The sequence below is a fragment of the Etheostoma cragini genome, chromosome 2 (assembly GCF_013103735.1).
Source record: "Etheostoma cragini isolate CJK2018 chromosome 2, CSU_Ecrag_1.0, whole genome shotgun sequence".
NCBI lineage: Eukaryota > Metazoa > Chordata > Actinopteri > Perciformes > Percidae > Etheostoma > Etheostoma cragini.
The window spans coordinates 27,270,063-27,287,964 of NC_048408.1; the positions used below are offsets into that span (position 1 = coordinate 27,270,063).

Genomic DNA, 17,902 nt, shown 5'->3' on the forward strand with positions numbered 1-17,902 from the left:
CATTAGCCGGGTAAGACTGCTATTCCAACCACAATCTAATCAACCCACACCAACGCAAGCTTGATGAAGCAGGTTAGTTGAGTGTTTGAGTGTTAAAGCTATAGTGCGTAGTTTCTGCAGCACCCGTGAGGAATTCTATGTAACGACAACAAAACTGCCAGCGCATCCACGTGATACAAGCCTTTCGCAACGTGCACTCCACCTACCCCTCCTCCACACAGTTGTTAGTAGCCAAGGAGGACACAGAGGGGAAAAAAAACATGATAAACTCTTCAGAAGAGGTAAGTATTTTTCCTCGACTTTCTGTGCGGGAAAATACCCGGACGCCCCAATCTTCTGAACATAGCCATACTGAGAAATACAGAGAGAGTTGTGTGAAGCTGATGGTATTAATTAGCTTTGTAGCAACTCATTTGGCAATGGCATGAATGTAACAGACGTTCATTAATATCAAAACGGTACACACTAAAGCTTTAAACTCTAAACAAATTATTCCAGAAATCTTTTTTTTATGACTTTGTTGTTGCTAAACTGATAAATATAGATGTGCTAATGCCTTCTGTGCACACATACAGTAAATCGCATGGACTGATTTGATTCTCCACTCCAAAATTTAACAATGTAGTGAGAAAACAAAGTGGGAAGCTTCTCCTTGTCAGTTCTTGTGAACTTCTTGTTCTTGAGTTTGCTTTGGCAAAGTAGTTCTAGCGAGCCTGTTTGTTCAGCACTAAAGCGCACAGAAACTTAAAGTTCACAAAGATGAGTTGACAAGCAAAACCAATTGCACTGAAAACAATGTTAGCAAACATTACCAACTCTGTCCTGATAATGTAGAAGAGCACCAAGCTGCTTAGTCACACCATTTGTCTGTTCACACAGAAAACCGCTGTCTTCTGGTTTCACAAATGGCTTGTTGCAGTGATGTCTCTGCGCGTTTCCTCCAAACCTTTTCTTTTTTTCTCTCGACAATGTTATTGACTCTGGGCTCCAAGTTGTGTGTGTGTGTGTGCCCATGTGTTCAGAAAGAAAAGAGAAGGCCTCTGAAAGCAACACAAATGAAAAATCACTCAGTCATCCACTCGCTCATTCACCCGATTCCCTGCGTGCTGATAGCCACTTAAGGGAAGCCAGGCCCCAGGGCTGTGTTTTGGCATCCTGGCAGGGGCCATCTGTCAAGCAAGGGCTGTATGTGTTGGCAGCACGTGTACTAGCATTAGGCCATATCTTTGCTAGTGTTGTTTTGCGAGTTTGTGGATGACTTTGCATATGTGGATGTGGGAGTGTTTGAGCATATGTGTGTCTATGCCTTGTTTATGCTTCAGTGTACTGTGTGTCCCTCAAGTGTGTATGTGTGTGTGTTTGTGTTTGCTCTAACTAGTGTAGCTAAGCAGAATTAAAGCAGGCAAACAAACAAAAGGAGAAACAAGTCAACAACAGAAGTAATGTCTCAGGTGGTATGGGAAGTGCCTACAGTGCGATAACGCTGCTCATGCACAGTATCAGGGGGACGGTTGTTGCCAGATCTGAATTGATAGATAAAGGGACAGGGTTGCCAGTTCTGGAGGAAAAAAAGCAGTCAGATTAGCACATTGACTGTCTCTCTGGATCAGTAGATTATGTTCCCTTTTATAGCTGCAAATGAGGTGTGTGAGAGTTTCCAAGGATATTAAAATCTATTCAGACTGAGATAGACACTGGTTCTCATCACATGATGCAAATAGCTGCTGATGCCTGATGAGCTGTCCCACCTTAGAATAAATCCCCCCCCAAAAAAACTTTTCAAAAGGACACCCAGATTGTTTAATGAGAATAATTGTTGTAAACAAGGAGAAATGAAAAATTCCAACCTTTTACATAAAAACTTTAGAGAAAAGTCTATTAATTAACAGAGCAATGTTTTGTTTTTCTCAATTAAATGAAAAAATAATCTGTGCAGTTTATACTCACAGTTCTTAACTACAAGTTGGCCACAGAGTTTAGTTGTACTCTTGGTTCATTTAGTCATACTTGGTTTTCAACTAGTATAATACTGCAGCATATCAGATGGCAAGAGTGACCGGTCAGGGGACTTGAAGGACCAGACCCGGCGACAGAGGCTGGCTCTGGGGATGTGGAATGTCACGTGTCTGGGGGGGGATGGAGCAGGAACTTGTGCGGGAAGTGGAGCACTACAATTTTACCATTTTGAGCTTTTATCTGATCACTATCTGGTAGTGAGTTTGATCAGGGGATGGGGGAAGACTCTGGACAGACCTGGTGCACCTGAGTGAACAATGTTCAAAGTTTCCATTGCTGAAGCTGCGGTGGGGAGCTGTGATCCTAGAGTCTTAGGTGCCTCAAGGGGCGGTAACCCACGAACACCCTTCACACACCTTCACTCTCGCAAGGATCCTGGAGGGAGCCTGTGTGTATGCATATCCGGTCTACATGTGTTTTGTGGATCTGGGGAAGGCATATGACCGGGTCCCCCAGGAGATACTGTGGGAGGTGCAGCGGTAGTATGGGTTAAGGGAGTCCCTTCTCAGGGCCATCCAATCTCTGTATGACCAAAGAGAGAGCTGTGTTGCAGTTCAGTGGGCTGGGAATCGCATCGCTGCTTTTTGCTGATGATGTGGTGCTGATAGCATCATCGGCCTGTGACATCAGTGCTTCTTTGCGTTAAAAGGAGCGATTTGAGGGGTTTTGGGCATCTGGTAAGGATTCCCCCTGGGTGCCTCCTCAGGGAGGTGTTTCAGGCACGTCCAGCTGGGAGGAGGCCTCAGGGAAGACCCAGGACCAGGTGGAGGGATTATATCTCCAACTTGGCCGGGGAACGCCTCGGGATCCCCCAGTCGGAGCTGGTTAATGTGGCTCGGGAAAGAGAAGTTTGGGGTCCTCTGCTGGAGTTGCTCCCCCCGCAACGCAATACCGGATAAGCGGACAAAGATGGATGGATGGATTTCTTGAAGAAACTAGTTCAGAGGAGAAGTAAAATATCCTCAGCTGTTTAGATACAATCTCACATGAACATATATCTCAATAGACAATTCTTGAACAAGTATTGCATTATCTTCATGTCTTCCTTTTCTGTTTTCTCTCATGTCAGGTTCAGAGTGCTCTGCCAGTCAATAATCGCCCATAAGCTCTTTGACTATGTTGTCCTGGTCTTCATCTTTCTCAACTGCATCACAGTGGCTCTGGAGAGGCCAAAGATAATGCAAGGCAGCCTGGTAAGAGCTATATTTTTACATCCCTGATCATCAAACAATGTGTAATGTGTTTTTTCATCAGCAGACCGAAACTGAAACTGCAGATTCTTTTGCAGTTTTGAGTTGTGATCCAGATTTAAAAAATCTGCAGAATTTAGGGTTTTTCTGAATCAGATGGAGATGTGTTTCTCGTTAAATCTGCGGAACAATTTGTGGGCCATTTTGCCCTGCTCATGATTGTAACTGCTATAAAAGAACATTTTTTTAATCTTCTTGAAGTCTTCATAGCTGAGGTGAGACTGTTCTTTTACAGGGTTTCCGCAGGGTCCTGAAAATCCAAAATTTCAAAATCAAAAAATGTAGGCCTTAAAAAGTCTTAAATTAAATGAATTCTTAAATAAAGTACTGTGTTCTTGTTCTGAAATCATTTCAAAGTCCCAAAGTAATTCTCTTTATTACGACTACAAATGAGACCAGCATGCAACTAATATTGCATCCAATCAGCTTTTTGGAAAGTACCACAGACATCAAACGGATTTAATTTTTCAGCTATCAGGGAAGTGCATGTTTAGCATTGCTTGGAGACTAGATCGGGCCCAAAAAATGAAGCCTGACCCTACCCGAGCTCGTGCACAGTTTTGTTAATGTGCCGGCCCGGCCCGAAGTTTTTAATACGTGGGCCGTTATAACTGATGTTCTCAACTACAATTCCAAGTTGTTGAACTACAAAAATCTGTTAAGAATTATCTTTATAAATTATGCCATAAGGACAAAGCATGTAAACTGCTTTGCCAACGACAGCTAATTCTTATAGCAAAAACACTGACAAACGCAGTCCCATCTCCTGCTCTCCCAAGCTTCTAAATAAAACCCAACTGCAATCAATCTTTCTGAAACAATTTTTTTCCCCGTTCACTTCTTTTTGACTCTTTTATTTATTCTTTTTCTCTTCCCTTCCCCCTTCAAACTCTTTCCCTTTCATTCCTCTCACTTGTTGTCCTTTCTCCTTTTGTTACAGGAAAGGCTGTTTCTCACCGTTTCCAACTACATCTTCACTGCCATCTTTGTTGCCGAGATGACCGTCAAGGTAAAATGTCCTTTCTTCTGTTGCTCTGCTCAACTTTCCTTTTTTTTTGACTCTCCTTTCCTCACCTCTTACTCAGTAGCGTAGTATCCTCTCCTGTCCAATACATCAATTTGGATCCATGTATCGATTCAGTGATCCACGATCCAATGTTATCGAAGCAAAGTGAAAATATCGATGTAAATTATTATGTAAATGTCTGGAAGACCTCAGTAGTAAAATTGCTTTTTTGACTTTCTATCAGTATAACTGATTGTGGTAAATGGGCATTTGTGACATGGTCTTGTATCGATCGCAGGCCCCTGAATTAAATCCAATCAAAATCGTATTGTGGCCGACTTCAAGATAACAGCAAATAGTGCGTCGTTGTTCAAAAAATCCATTTCATCTCTAATTGTGGTAAAAGTTGTGATTTACACCCCTAACCTCCCTCTCCATCTCACCGCCATTCCTATAACAATAGTCTTTTCTCATTTTTTAAACATTTGTCTTTCTTCTGACCATTATTTGTTCTCCTCTCTTCCTGATTTTTTTTTTTTTAAATCTTGTTATGTATACACTTCCTCTTCTTGCTCCTGTCCACTTCTGTCCTCTCCTCGTTTCCCACATGATTTACTTTTCTCTCTTCCTTGTGTCTCTCCATTCCTTAATTTTTTTCTCTCTTCTCCCTTCTGTTTTTCCAGCCCACATCTTTTTTTCCTGGAGAACTCTGCAACATGCCTTTTAATCAGTTGCACATGTCCATTAGCGATGGGCAGCTAGATAATGAAGTTAATTAAAAGGCTATCGCTCTTCAGATGGCCTTTAGCTACTCCTGGACTTCTCATCGACACGCACACACATACACACACACAAACACAGACAAAAAACACAAACACACACACACACACACACACACACACACATTCTTTTTAATCCACTAATCGAAGACAGTACATCGTCCATTATTTCGTCCTTGCTCTAGGCATTTTCCCCATTGGCATGTAGAAACACTACAGTGATTTCTTTATGACCAGGGATAATAAAGACATGTAAACCACAATGGTATGCAGATCTTATCTTCACTCTGGTGGTGCAGACTTCATATGTACACATATACGGATCTGGCCCCTGGTTGAACTTAGGAGTTCAACCAGGGAGTTGGGAGCTTGGTTTGTTGTTCATTTTCTTTTGTTTCTCCGTCTCCTCCTTGGCATCTTCATTTACCTCCATTCCTTCGATCAGTCTTTCCAATCACTCATATTTGAATTGGTTTAACTGCTTTGTGTTTATTGGATGCATTTCATATTCACTTCTGTACCCGTCCCTTATCGTCCTCTTTGCTCTTTTGTCCCCCCATTTGTAATTTAATCAGTCGAGCTCCATTGTTATCTTTGCCCTGCTTCATTTCCACACTCATTTGTGCTCCCAGTGTCCTCCTGCAGCTCAATTCATCTCACATTCCCTTTAAAAGCAGGCACGCTCGTTCCATGATGATTTGCTATATTTGCTAGGTGCACACTCTTAATACATCCATGGGCGCGTACCAGGAGCGGTTCACAGTCGAGGAGACCGACGTTTCAGGACTGTGAAACAATGTGAAGCGTCACGAAGCGTGTAATCCCGCTTATTCCATGGCTACTTGTTAAATAAATAAATAATTTGACACAAAATATTGATTCAAATTGGAGTTGTATTTACACATTTAAGGAGTTGTAATGGTGAACAGTAAAAATGAATAAACAGTAGCAGCAGAGTATTGCACATAATTATTTAAGCCGGTGTTATTGCACTAAACAGATAATATTGTCCAGTTTAAAACTCACTAAGTGTCTGTGTGTCAGACACTTAGAGGGAGGAGGGAGGAACCTTTTTGCAAAGCCGCTGCATGTTGATGCACCTGTAAGTTAACGTTAATCATTGTATTTCATTGCTGTGGTACTCTGTACTAAGGTGCATATGACAATATGACATATAACAATGAACTTGAACATGTTGCAATGTAGCTAGTTAAGCTAACACACTAGTGTCCCTGTGTCCACGTTTGGACGCCACTCGTTGATAAATGATCCGGACTTCTTTCAGCGGATTCATTTATAGCCGTCCTCCAGAGAGAACAGAACTGAGTCTGTGGCAACGGTGTGTTATACTTAGCAGCTCTCTGTTATCAAGAAAATAACAGACATTCTACATTAGAATTCAACTAAGCCGTGTAATAAAATGTAATAAAATGCTATAATACTCAAGGCAAACATGAAAAAACATTTTAGCCTTATAATAATCTTCCTGCCCTCCTTGTTACACTGGGGCAGTCAGGCTTTTATAACAACTGTTGTTATTTATTTAATAGGACAGAAAAGGGGGTAGAGAGAGGGGGGTATGACATGCAGCAAAGGGCAACGGGTCGGACTTGAACCCAGGCCACAGCGATAAGGACTGAGCCTTAGTAAATGGGGAAAATGCTCAACCAGGTGAGCTACCAGCGCGCCTCTAATTTCCTCCCAATTTTTAAACATATTAATATATTTCGATCTTTTGACGTAGGAAATATAAGTTCCATTACCTTTAGTTTATTTAATTTCTCACCACATAAATGGCAATTTTTTTTTAATTATATTATCTGTTAACTAGAAGCTGCACACATTCACTCTCGAACTGTGTGCTGGGAACATTCCCAAGAGGGGGGAAAAAAGTTTTTGTTTTCTCAATACAGGACCAATACAACATTATTTTGTTCTCATTGTATCTTATTGTCCTTCCCACTCCCCCTCTCCCCTCTCCCCCTCCCTGCTTGTTTCTCTTAACCTGTTGTTTCAGGCTGGTCAGTCAGATCTCTCTCTGAGGAGCACTAATTAAACTGTTTCTTTTCAGAGACACACACATCACAGTTCTCATTTCCTGCCCCCCCCTACACACACACAAGTACATTCCTACATGAGCTGTAGTCATCAGTGTAAACAGTGTTACAGTACACACAGTGAGTTGGACCCTGAACATCAGGCTCTAATTAGAAACGGGAAATCAGTGTAGATCTGACACTTTCTAACCCTCCATCCCCTTCATTCTCTCTCTCTCACTCCCACACAAACACACACACACACACACACACACACACACACACACACACACACACACACACACACATATTAACATGTACTACATGCTTTTTCCACTTTTGACTCATTCTTTTCACACCGTCTTTTGCCTGCTAAAACTGTTCGGATCATCTGACAGATTGTCAGTTGTCTATTGACAAATGTGCCAAGGATATGAGAAAGGTCTAAATTCAGAGTGAGAGTGTTGTATTTGAAGAAATGGAAGGCCATATTAGCAGTTTTGATTTTTTTTATACAGAACATATTTTTACATGTAGACACTTAGTGAAACAGACGTCTATATGTCTGTCTTTGTCTAGTCTGTGTATGTGAGCTAAGTAACTCAACAAACTGAGCATTTTAGCAGCCATTCTGTTGTCTCTTCTTCCTGTGCTTACACCGTCATCATATCTTAATTCCAGTTACATTTTGCAACATATTGTTGTAAAGGCTCTTGTCATGATTCCCGTTTTCACTTGGTTCATTTCTTACCTTAACCCTAGTCATTCAGCTCTGGGCCTGTCATGAAACCACAGCCAACTTTGGGCTGAGGCAAAACTTCCAAACACTTTTGGCAGCAACAGCTTTGTATATGTGAAGCAGGGTTGTCAAAGTGTCATGCTTTTTCTTTTCTTTAAAACTGCCTCACAACACTTACTTAGGAGCTCAGTGATGAAAGCTGAAAGAAATACATTCAAAATGGATCTTAAAATACTGCTTTAGCTTTAAGTAGCATTACTGAGCAACTTTCTTAGGGCGCTAGATTTTTTTAGCAGGAGCATAATGTTCTTACCAGACGCCTGCCCCAGTTAAAAAGAGCAACTGAGAAAGGCAAACCAGGGAAATGGAATGACTAATGTTCTTCACTTCTTTAACTTTATACCAATAAGCACCAAATCTCTAAACTACTCCTCTGGAGCTGCTTAATGTTGTATGGAAAAGGTATGTGATTGCACTGAGCAGCTGATGAGTGTTACAGGAGGAAGGATGATGATGACAAAAATGTGTACTATGAGCAAATTTCCCCTGGCTAAAGTTTAAAAATATGATTACCATTTTGCTAAACTTTTACTTTGATTTGATTTACCAGGTTTTTACTGTTCGCCACCTAAGAAATACAAAAACAGTTGTTTTTTTTATTAGCAAGTTGGTAAATTAATAATACGTAATGTACTAATTAAGATAAGTGTTATTTATTTTATAATATTTCTGACTCCGGAAATCATTTGTTGTCAAAGACGTGCGACCGAAACACACTTAGTCTGGGAATTAGGTTGATCATAGGGTAAGATTTTAATCAGATTCAAACTGAGACATCCAACCAATGTAATTTAATTTTGTACATGTGTTTGGAAGAAAACCAAATCCAACACTATATGCACATCTTCACTGTCTAAGTTACCGGCCAAAAACAGCCCATGAATGCCAAATCTGAGCCATAGTTATCCCTAATTGACTACCTTGGTTGCTTCCTGTAGTGTCAATATGAACATTTTTTAAATTTTATTGACTTTCCTTATTGACATTATGTTTTCTAAAAATGTTTATTATTAATCTATCCATTTTGTAAATTTGAATTATGTGACAACACCTTTAATGACCAATGTTAATGGAGACAGACCAGATTTGTGTCAAATGAATTCTTAGATCATCATAAACAAATAATCCGACTCAGAAAGACCCGTCCCCCAATGTGATTTTATTGTTAAAATAGTCCAGCTATACTGTGGGTACAGCCGGGTAGGATAGAATAGGGTTAGGAAAAGTCTAAATAGAACTAAAGTGGACACCCATCATATGAAGTCAATATACACATAAGATTGCAAAATGAATGCGTAAATGAGAGGTACAATAATTGCCATATTATCCGCCTAGTGATAATGCAAATGGAGTTTGAATCTAATTTAAATTTGAATCTAATGTGACATACTCGCCTTGTCAGCCAAAGCCCAGCTGGTCGGGTTGGAGTGGAGAAGAGTGGGCTTTGATAACAGCGCTGGCAACGACCTGCTATAGATATCCCATGCATCATGTTTTATGGTGGCGATATTTGATCTGCTTAATAGAGGCCCAATGGCATTCCAACAGTCCCCAAGGGGCTTTAGTATAACCGGCTGCTATTAATAACAGAGCAACAGTGTTATTCTCGCTATCCATCCTGTCAAAACATGAGAAAAGAACTATCGTATAGGATTTGACAGTGACCCGCTGCTGGGCAGATCTCCCCACCGTAGACAGATGAAAAATGTTCCTACAGTAAGATTTTTTGACCATATTTACTGTCAAAACAAAGCGCAAAGATTCTGTTCCGTAACCAAACTGTGGAATTATGAGACTACTTCAGTTAGTATTGTGATGCATAAAAGTCTATTTTCTGTTTCTTTCTTTTTACTTTGTTTTTTATTATACTTTGTCTTCATTTCATCCCCTCTTCTTCTTTATTCCTTTTCTTTTTTTGTGTGTTTTCCACCCTCTGACGCCTTCAGCTTCTACATTATGTATGTCGAGTTTTGATACCCTGACAATATTTGTTATCATGCTTCCACTGCTGCTGCTGTCGTCACTCACTTTGAGTTACCGTGGTGACAGTCAAGGTGTTTGTTCAAAGGTGGCATATGTTGTGGAGGTTTGCCAGCACAAGATACAGTAACAGAGTTTTATTAAAGCATTTCTAGAAGGCAGAAAATACATTTTGACTGATGCCTAATAAGAATGCCTGCAAGAACTAACTAATGCAGTGTTGGAAGAACTGGAAGAACAGGACTATTTTAATATATCATTTTTTTTGATTTGGTTATTGATTGGATTTATGTCACACAGTTCAAAAAGACAAAGTTTATTGACACGTCTGTAGTGCTTTATTGTGTCATCCCCGTTGAAATTCTTCAATTCGCTCACTTGGAATTAAGAAGTTGAAGGCTGGCGTAAATACTTTGTAAATACTTTCTGTAAGTATTGTCTGAACATTGTGGCGTGATGGGGGCATATTATAACTACTGCTAATATACCTACAATGACAATTCCAGACCCCTTCAGGATTTCTAAGTGGGAGAACTTGCAAAATAGCAGGGTGTTCAAATACTATTTTCCTCACTGTAGATACTAGCTACTAGCTTGAGTGATTTCTGAAGTCTCAATGGCTGTTTTCATATAGTTTGACATGTTTCTAATCATGACTCTAGGTCCCCGTTGGCTTCTATCGCAACTGGTCTGAATCTCAGCGGACTGACAGATCATTGTGGAGCATGCCACAAAGTTTACAGAGCCTCCCTTCAAGCCTATTATTTGATAGTCTGGGGCTTATTTTGCATCAGTTTGCCATCATTATGCTTGTGATGCGTTTCCAAACAGATGCACAAACACCACATATCTTATTCCACATTTTCTAGAATGTTCCATCGCTCCACATTTCTGTCTGGTGGCATTTTCTACCAAACAGGGCAGACAGATCTGCTGCATTTTTACTCAATCTGTTTCAACATGACAGCTAAAGTACTTTTTTTCCATGAAAGCACCCAAGCAGGTGTCAAATGATGTCGAAACATTTGCCGTGCGACTTTTCCTCCAACCTCGCCACCTCTTTTTGATCTCAAAACTTTCTCATTTACTCTTTGAGCCTCTTCTGTCTTTCTCCTCCACCCCTGACTTCCGCCTCTCTCATTCCTCCCACTGATAGCTGCCTCACAGTTTCTACCAAGTTGTTGATCTCCCCCACCTTACCCTCATTTTTGTTTTATTCCCCTTCTCCGCTCTTTGCCCATTAGTGCTCGCCTAGTGAGCGAGTCCTCCCATCCAGCTGTACCTAGGAAAGAGGCACAGTGCGATGTCGGCGTTTCAAAACGCTGCACGTCTGAAATGAAAGTGCCTTTCTAAGGAACTTTGATTTTGCTGCAGATTCATCATTCCAACAACTGCAAAGCGTGATGTGATATTGAATCAGTTAGTAGAAGGTCCAGTGTTGGAGATGCCCATTGTTCCCTGAAATTGTTGTAGACTTTCCTTTTAATCGCCATTTCTTTCCCCTATTCAAACTAATTCCCTTAATTCCTCCCCTTTCATTTTCTCATATTGGGGTTTAAGAGCTAGTCCTTGTTTTTCCTCCCTTATTTCTTCTTTTTGATTTAACACCGCTTCCCCTTGTTCATACACCTCTAATACACCTCTCACTGCACTGCAATAGCATTTACACAATCCATTGTGCTAACAACATAATCTTTTAACCCAATCTCACTTTTAAACCTAATCTTACTTAAAGTGCCCATATTATGAAAAAAATCAATTTTCCTGGGATTTGGGGTTATTTTTTTGTTTTTTTTATTTTGTGTCGCTGGTGCTTCCACACACGTACACACTTGGAAAAAAAACTATCCATACTGCTTTCAGTGAGATACAGGTTTCTGAAAGTCCTCTGCCTTCAGTCTCTGGGTGAGCTGTTTAAAATCTCCACGGCTTTCTACGGAACTAGCCGAGACGAGGTGGCTAACTTTAGCATGCTAGCTCGTTCTCCATGGCAAAACACTGCTACACACACAAACACACACACACACACACACAATAGCTCACCATATATTATAAAAAGTACTACTTATATGTCCCTGTTCTGCAGGTATTCCACAAGTGTGCCCCCGCTTGGAAGTAGTCTCCCAGCTAATCCTGTCTTTTTACTTTCATTTGTGTGACTCTCTCCTCTCCTCTGACCACTGTTACTTGGGCGGGATTCTGCATCCTTCTTCTTTCATCTTCACAGGTGGTGTCTATGGGTCTGTACCTGGGGGAGAAAGCCTATCTGAGGAGCAGCTGGAACATTCTCGATGGTTTCCTGGTATTCGTGTCTTTGATTGACATTGTGGTGTCGATGGCTGGTGGGGCTAAGATCTTGGGGGTTCTCCGTGTTCTCCGGTTGCTCAGGACACTACGCCCCCTCAGGTTAGTTAGAAGGAAAAACTCTTAAGTTTTATGTTTCTGCATAATAAGCTGGGATAGATTTTGAAAGAAATACACTTCTTCAGTTAGATAACCCACTGTCATATCTGTCTGTCCATGCAGTAGACTGTTCTGTCTGTGGAAACAGCTGGCCAGACAAAACCCCCCATAAAACCATCATCATTTTTTTTTACTTCATTCTGAATGTACCGTACAGATTGAGAGTTGGACCGATTTTCCAACCTAATGTAACTCTTCACCACAAAGCAAATAAAAAAGCAAACTATTCCTTTAAGAGTCAGTCAGCCCCTTACTGTGGTATATTGAAAAAGGCATACAAGAGGAACTCATAAGACAAGATAAAAGGAAGATAAATAAGATAACACTATTTGTCCATATGCACTGAAATTTGTCTTGCAATACAAGACTACACATCAACATGAAGTCAAAGGTTCATCCTCAGATCTCTCCAGAGTAAATCCAGACAGCTAGCCAGACTATTTGTACAATAGAAGTTTAATTTCCCATGACTAAAACAACCTTTGAACGTACACATATTCCACCAAAACAAGTTCCTTCCTAAGGCAATTTTGCAGAGGCCCGGTTGCTCCGCGTGGCGCATAGCGCCACCCAAGGCGATTTTGTTTGGTTTAAGAAATGCCGATTAATAATAGCACAATATTTTCTCCCCTCCTGAAATGCTGTGTAAACTAGCCAGACCCTCCTCCAATAGCACTGTAAAAGAAGGTCTAGCATAGCAAGACTAAGGGCGATTAACAATCCAATTTTCTCTGATCTTTTGCAGTGTCTTTCCAACAGGTGATAGTTCTCTCTTTCTCTCTCTTTTTCCATCTCCCTCTCTCTCTCTCTCTCTCTCTCTGTGTCTCTATATCTCTGGATCTCTCCTTTGCTCCTTCAGGGTGATCAGCAGAGCTCCCGGACTGAAGCTGGTAGTCGAAACCCTCATCACGTCCCTCAAGCCTATCGGCAACATTGTCCTCATCTGCTGTGCCTTCTTCATCATCTTTGGTATTCTTGGTGTTCAGGTAATCATCAAATATGGATTCATATTTACTTGCAAGCCTTTGAACACTGTATGATAACTCTCTGCAAACATTTTAATTGGAACTGAGATGATCAACTATTAAAAATATAATATGAGCTGACATATCCACCCCTGCTTCTCAAATTAAAAATGATGCTTTGAACTTCCATCTATAGCAAAAAACTAAAACCAAGAAATTAATCATTAAACTGTAGAGAACATTATATAAGGCGGTGTGGCTCTGTTTGCACCCACAATGAAATCATGTTTTCACAGCATGACTAAGGAGGATAATTAGAGCAGAATGCAACAGGATGAGGTATCATGGTAAAACATTAATATCCAAATATCCAGGTTGGAGTAGCTTTCCTGCCAAAACAAAAGAACAGGCTTAGTTTAGAAGATTAAGTTGTGCTCTCCACATATCCCCGCACATCATTATTCATCATTATTCACATCAATATTAAATATAAACAGTATCAATTATTTTATAATGAGCCACAACCTTATCAACCCTTTACAGGTGCAAGTTTTCTCTATTTATTGGGATTCATTTAAGTGATGGGACTCTAAAACACAGAAAGAGTTAGCCCTTATCTCCAAGAGTATATTATCCCAAAAGTATATTTTCTCAAAAGAGTATTCAAATTAACATTCAAACAGCGCAGATATTCAAGGCACAGTATATACAGAACATGGTATGTACTAGATCCAGGGTACGATTCCCTTTCTGCTCTACACACCCCTGCCTCTGCTGAATAATTCTTATCATCTGTGGGGAAAATTGTATCACCCCCTCAAAATGATCAATACCGATTTACCAGTAGACCATTATATACCTAAAATACTTTTTAAACTAAGTGAAGCGCTATAACGTAAACACATAAATAAATTCCGAGCAGCAGTTGCTGGTTGTATTTAGGCACCACAGAACTCTGGGACGTCGGCTACCAGCGGCAATTGTTTAGCCCCCAATAGGTGACTGTGAGCCGGCTACAGGCACCGCCAGATGACGGCCCTAGTAGGGGCCATGGTGGTGGAGTTTAGCCATAAAAAGTGTTACGACCCTGAAAGTTAAGTCCAGACCCCAAAACATCTTGTTAAGTATAGAAAAAAAGAATGTGGTTAAGCGTTTCCTGGGTGAAAGTATTTAGTTTTTGCCTGCAAGCTTGAAAGCGCTGTGTTGTATGTTGACACCACATTGTGCTATTTCATTTGGAGATTATTTTCCATCGAATATTGAAGTTCCTTAATGTAAACAACATGAAAGTGTTTTGGGTTGGCTGGCCGAGTGGCACTATATCCATGGTATTGAAAGAGGGATTTTGTTGCATGTTTTGTCTTGTTGTGCGTGATCGAAAAACACCCCCCCCCCCCTCCCACTCTGCTTTTTTCACAAATCACACCCTGAATAGATCATATTGTCTTAACCCCAAAACAAAGCAAAACACAATCAATTTAAATCTCCCTGCTACATGAATACGTCGCCTTCACTGTATGGTCCGGCTATATTATTAGTAAGGAAGTAATTCTATATTCTTTATCCTATTTACAGGCGAGTTCATAAGTCGTGCAAACATACAGCTGACTTGGTTTTCCCATTTCTATTTCATTAGTGCAGCCCTGCATTTCCTCTTATATCTAGTTGTCAATCCCATCCTGTTATTTCCCATATATTTTTAAAATGTATTATTCTTTCTGCATTTGCCATTTTATTTTACTCAATCTCTTCTTTGATGTGTTTGATAAGATTGAGAATTAAAAACCTATTCTCTCAAGAGGAAAACCACACTGTGGATATCAAGTGCTTTTTGGAGTCCTTACTTAGACTTCACGAGCACACCAGTTACAGACGCTAATTATGGCACTACTTCACAAGCTGCATGAAAGAAGTGGGTGCACACAACAGTTGTCATGGCTCCATCAAAATGTATCTTTGTGCGCCTCTGTCTCTCATTTCCTTCTACTTGTGTGTTTTCCGTCACAGCTCTTCAAAGGGAAGTTCTTCTACTGCGTGGGTTTCAATGTGAAGAACATCACTAACAAATCCGACTGTCTAGCTGCCAACTATCGATGGGTTCACCACAAATACAACTTTGACAACCTTGGACAGGTACAAGAGAGAAGAAAATGCATCCCTGACCACCTGTCTGGATAATTTTGAATATATTAATGTAAACACAAACAATGGTGCACATATTCATAAAGAATTGAAATAATAATAAGCAAACTATAGGAAAGCATTACTCCTATACTATACAAGGAGAATAACTACAATACATATGACTATGATAATACACTACACATTGGCAAAATAGAAGGAATGTTTCTAAATCTAGAGATTCTTCTTAATGTAAAAATATAAGGAAAATACCATTTTCTTGCATTGGAAAAGGCAGTGTTTAATTGAGTTCTACTATAGCACACTAGCAAACAACTGAAAATGTTACAACTGATTATAACTAGATTATCTCTTTAAATATAGATATATTATTGAGTAGTATCTTCATAATAGCAATCAAACATGTTTCCTGCTCTAAACAGTCAGTGGTATAAGGGTGGGTTTGAAATTCAGAAGCTTGTTTAGAAGAAAGACAAACAAACTGCTTTTCCAAATTAATGAATGAGCAAACAATACTGTAGCTAAATGCTCCGCTACACAATTTTCAGTATTTTCCGGCATACAGTGAACTGTAAATTTTCAAACTTCATATTACACTTTATCACACTTATGATAAGCATTATCCAGTTTAGAAGTAACGTGTGTGTGTGTGTCTCCTCCAGGCTCTAATGTCCCTGTTTGTGCTGGCCTCAAAAGATGGCTGGGTCAACATCATGTACCATGGACTGGATGCAGTGGGGATCGACCAGCAGGTAATAATAGACAGTTTGTGCAGACATACACAACACTGATACAAACTTATCTAATTACATTATTGTATAACACACAGTAGCATGCTGACACACATGTACTCTTTGTCCTTCTGTTTTTCACCACTTATTTGTATCCGGTTTGTAGTGGCAAAAACTGAGCTGAGCAGCCCACATGGCCAGATCTTCCTTCTCTTTCTAGACAATCCCACGCGATTTTAGGCCAAATGGGATATTAGATCAGTCCTTCTTGTCACCCTGGGATCCCCACCCAGTTGGATGTGCCCACTACTCCTCCACATGGAGGCTTCCTAATGAATCGCAAAACCATCTCAGAAAAAATAGAAAAGAATATCCAGGCTTAATCGTATTCTTACATTTGAGCTAAAGCAGGATGGCCTAGTAGCCTAAGATTCCTTTGCTGAATGTCATTCCCTTTAAGCTGCTAGTGTACTCCATCAGAACTACTTGTCTGTTTAATAGTTTGGAAAACCCCCCTGCCCCTCCTAATCCGTCCTATTTCGGATTAGGATGAGCTGTGTTCGACAAGATCTGTAGATATCGAGAGACCGGCATATCCGACATTCACACCCACTTTATGCCTCGATTTATCAACTGTCAGAGCAAGGGTTTGAACTTCTCTCTCTTCTTGACACATCTTGTTACGGCCAAAACAAACAATGTCAACCTAACTGTGAGTGGCAACATGTTAAAAGACACCAAACCAGTAGATTCATTTTGTTCACAAATAAATAACCACCATTGATTTAACCAGCACTATGGGAATCTGGCCAAAAAGAACCCTTTCAGTAATTTTCTCTTTTTTAACCACACAAACCACACACACATGACGTCAAAGTCTGATGACATGATGCAAATTAGTCTTCTGAAGTGGCTTTAAAGTGAACAGATTCCCTTAAGAACTGGTTTTATTTGTACATCTATTAAGTAATCTATTAAAGAGAGGGCTTTATTCTGGATGATTCTGTTTCCCCGCCTCAGGGAGAAACCTCACTGCAGTCCAACATGGCTCTGAATGACTAATCCTATTTGCACTCCACCCTGCGCTTTCAACACTTAACGCTCCTCCAAATTGAAAATCTGACTCTCTTCTCCGGCTTATTGCACCTGAACCTGTTTTTTTGTTTCGTAATGACTCCCCGTGATGACAGCCTCCACACCCAATCATCCCGATCTGTTCTTCACAATTTGTCCTTTTCCTGTCTTTTGTTCCGTTCCGTTGTCATCCTTATATATATTTATATATATATTTCTTTTTTTAACCAGTGACAGCTGCAGGAGTTTTGGACTGTACTGGCTGTGGAGTGGTTTTGTTGATTAAAAGGCCTTGAAAATCAAATCTTCCTCTATACTGGAAAAAATAGATTTACAACAATGATAAACTAATCCAGTGCTTTTCAGATGATAAACTGATTTAAAAGTCCCGCCTTTTCACTGCCATCTAATTCATAAATACATAAAACACCAAGTAATGTATTTCCCTGTGCACACGGAAAAACACACAGGTTCTTAATGTGGTCTTCTGATATTTCACATTTCCGCATGAAATACATATAAATAACCTCCTCAAATAACTTCTGCCTTTCCATATTTACCCTCCACCAAAAGCTTTGGTTCCCTTGAGCTCCCTCCAGGCTCCTTAAGTGTTTATTGTTTATTTTTCAGAATAAAATCAAGTCAACAGTAAGATAAGAAA

General features: G+C 40.2%; 1 protein-coding gene across 2 annotated transcripts in view; it reads left to right on the top strand.

Moving 5' to 3' along the window:
* The window catches only part of LOC117952270 (voltage-dependent T-type calcium channel subunit alpha-1I-like), a 237,219-nt gene that overhangs the window by 166,696 nt on the left and 52,621 nt on the right, over window positions 1-17,902 (top strand). For both annotated transcript variants that reach the window (XM_034884421.1, XM_034884426.1), the window contains 6 exons: window positions 3,086-3,209; window positions 4,207-4,275; window positions 12,094-12,272; window positions 13,189-13,315; window positions 15,302-15,427; window positions 16,099-16,188. In XM_034884421.1, the coding sequence (XP_034740312.1) occupies window positions 3,086-3,209; window positions 4,207-4,275; window positions 12,094-12,272; window positions 13,189-13,315; window positions 15,302-15,427; window positions 16,099-16,188 (715 nt within the window). The remainder of the gene's footprint in view (window positions 1-3,085; window positions 3,210-4,206; window positions 4,276-12,093; window positions 12,273-13,188; window positions 13,316-15,301; window positions 15,428-16,098; window positions 16,189-17,902) is intronic.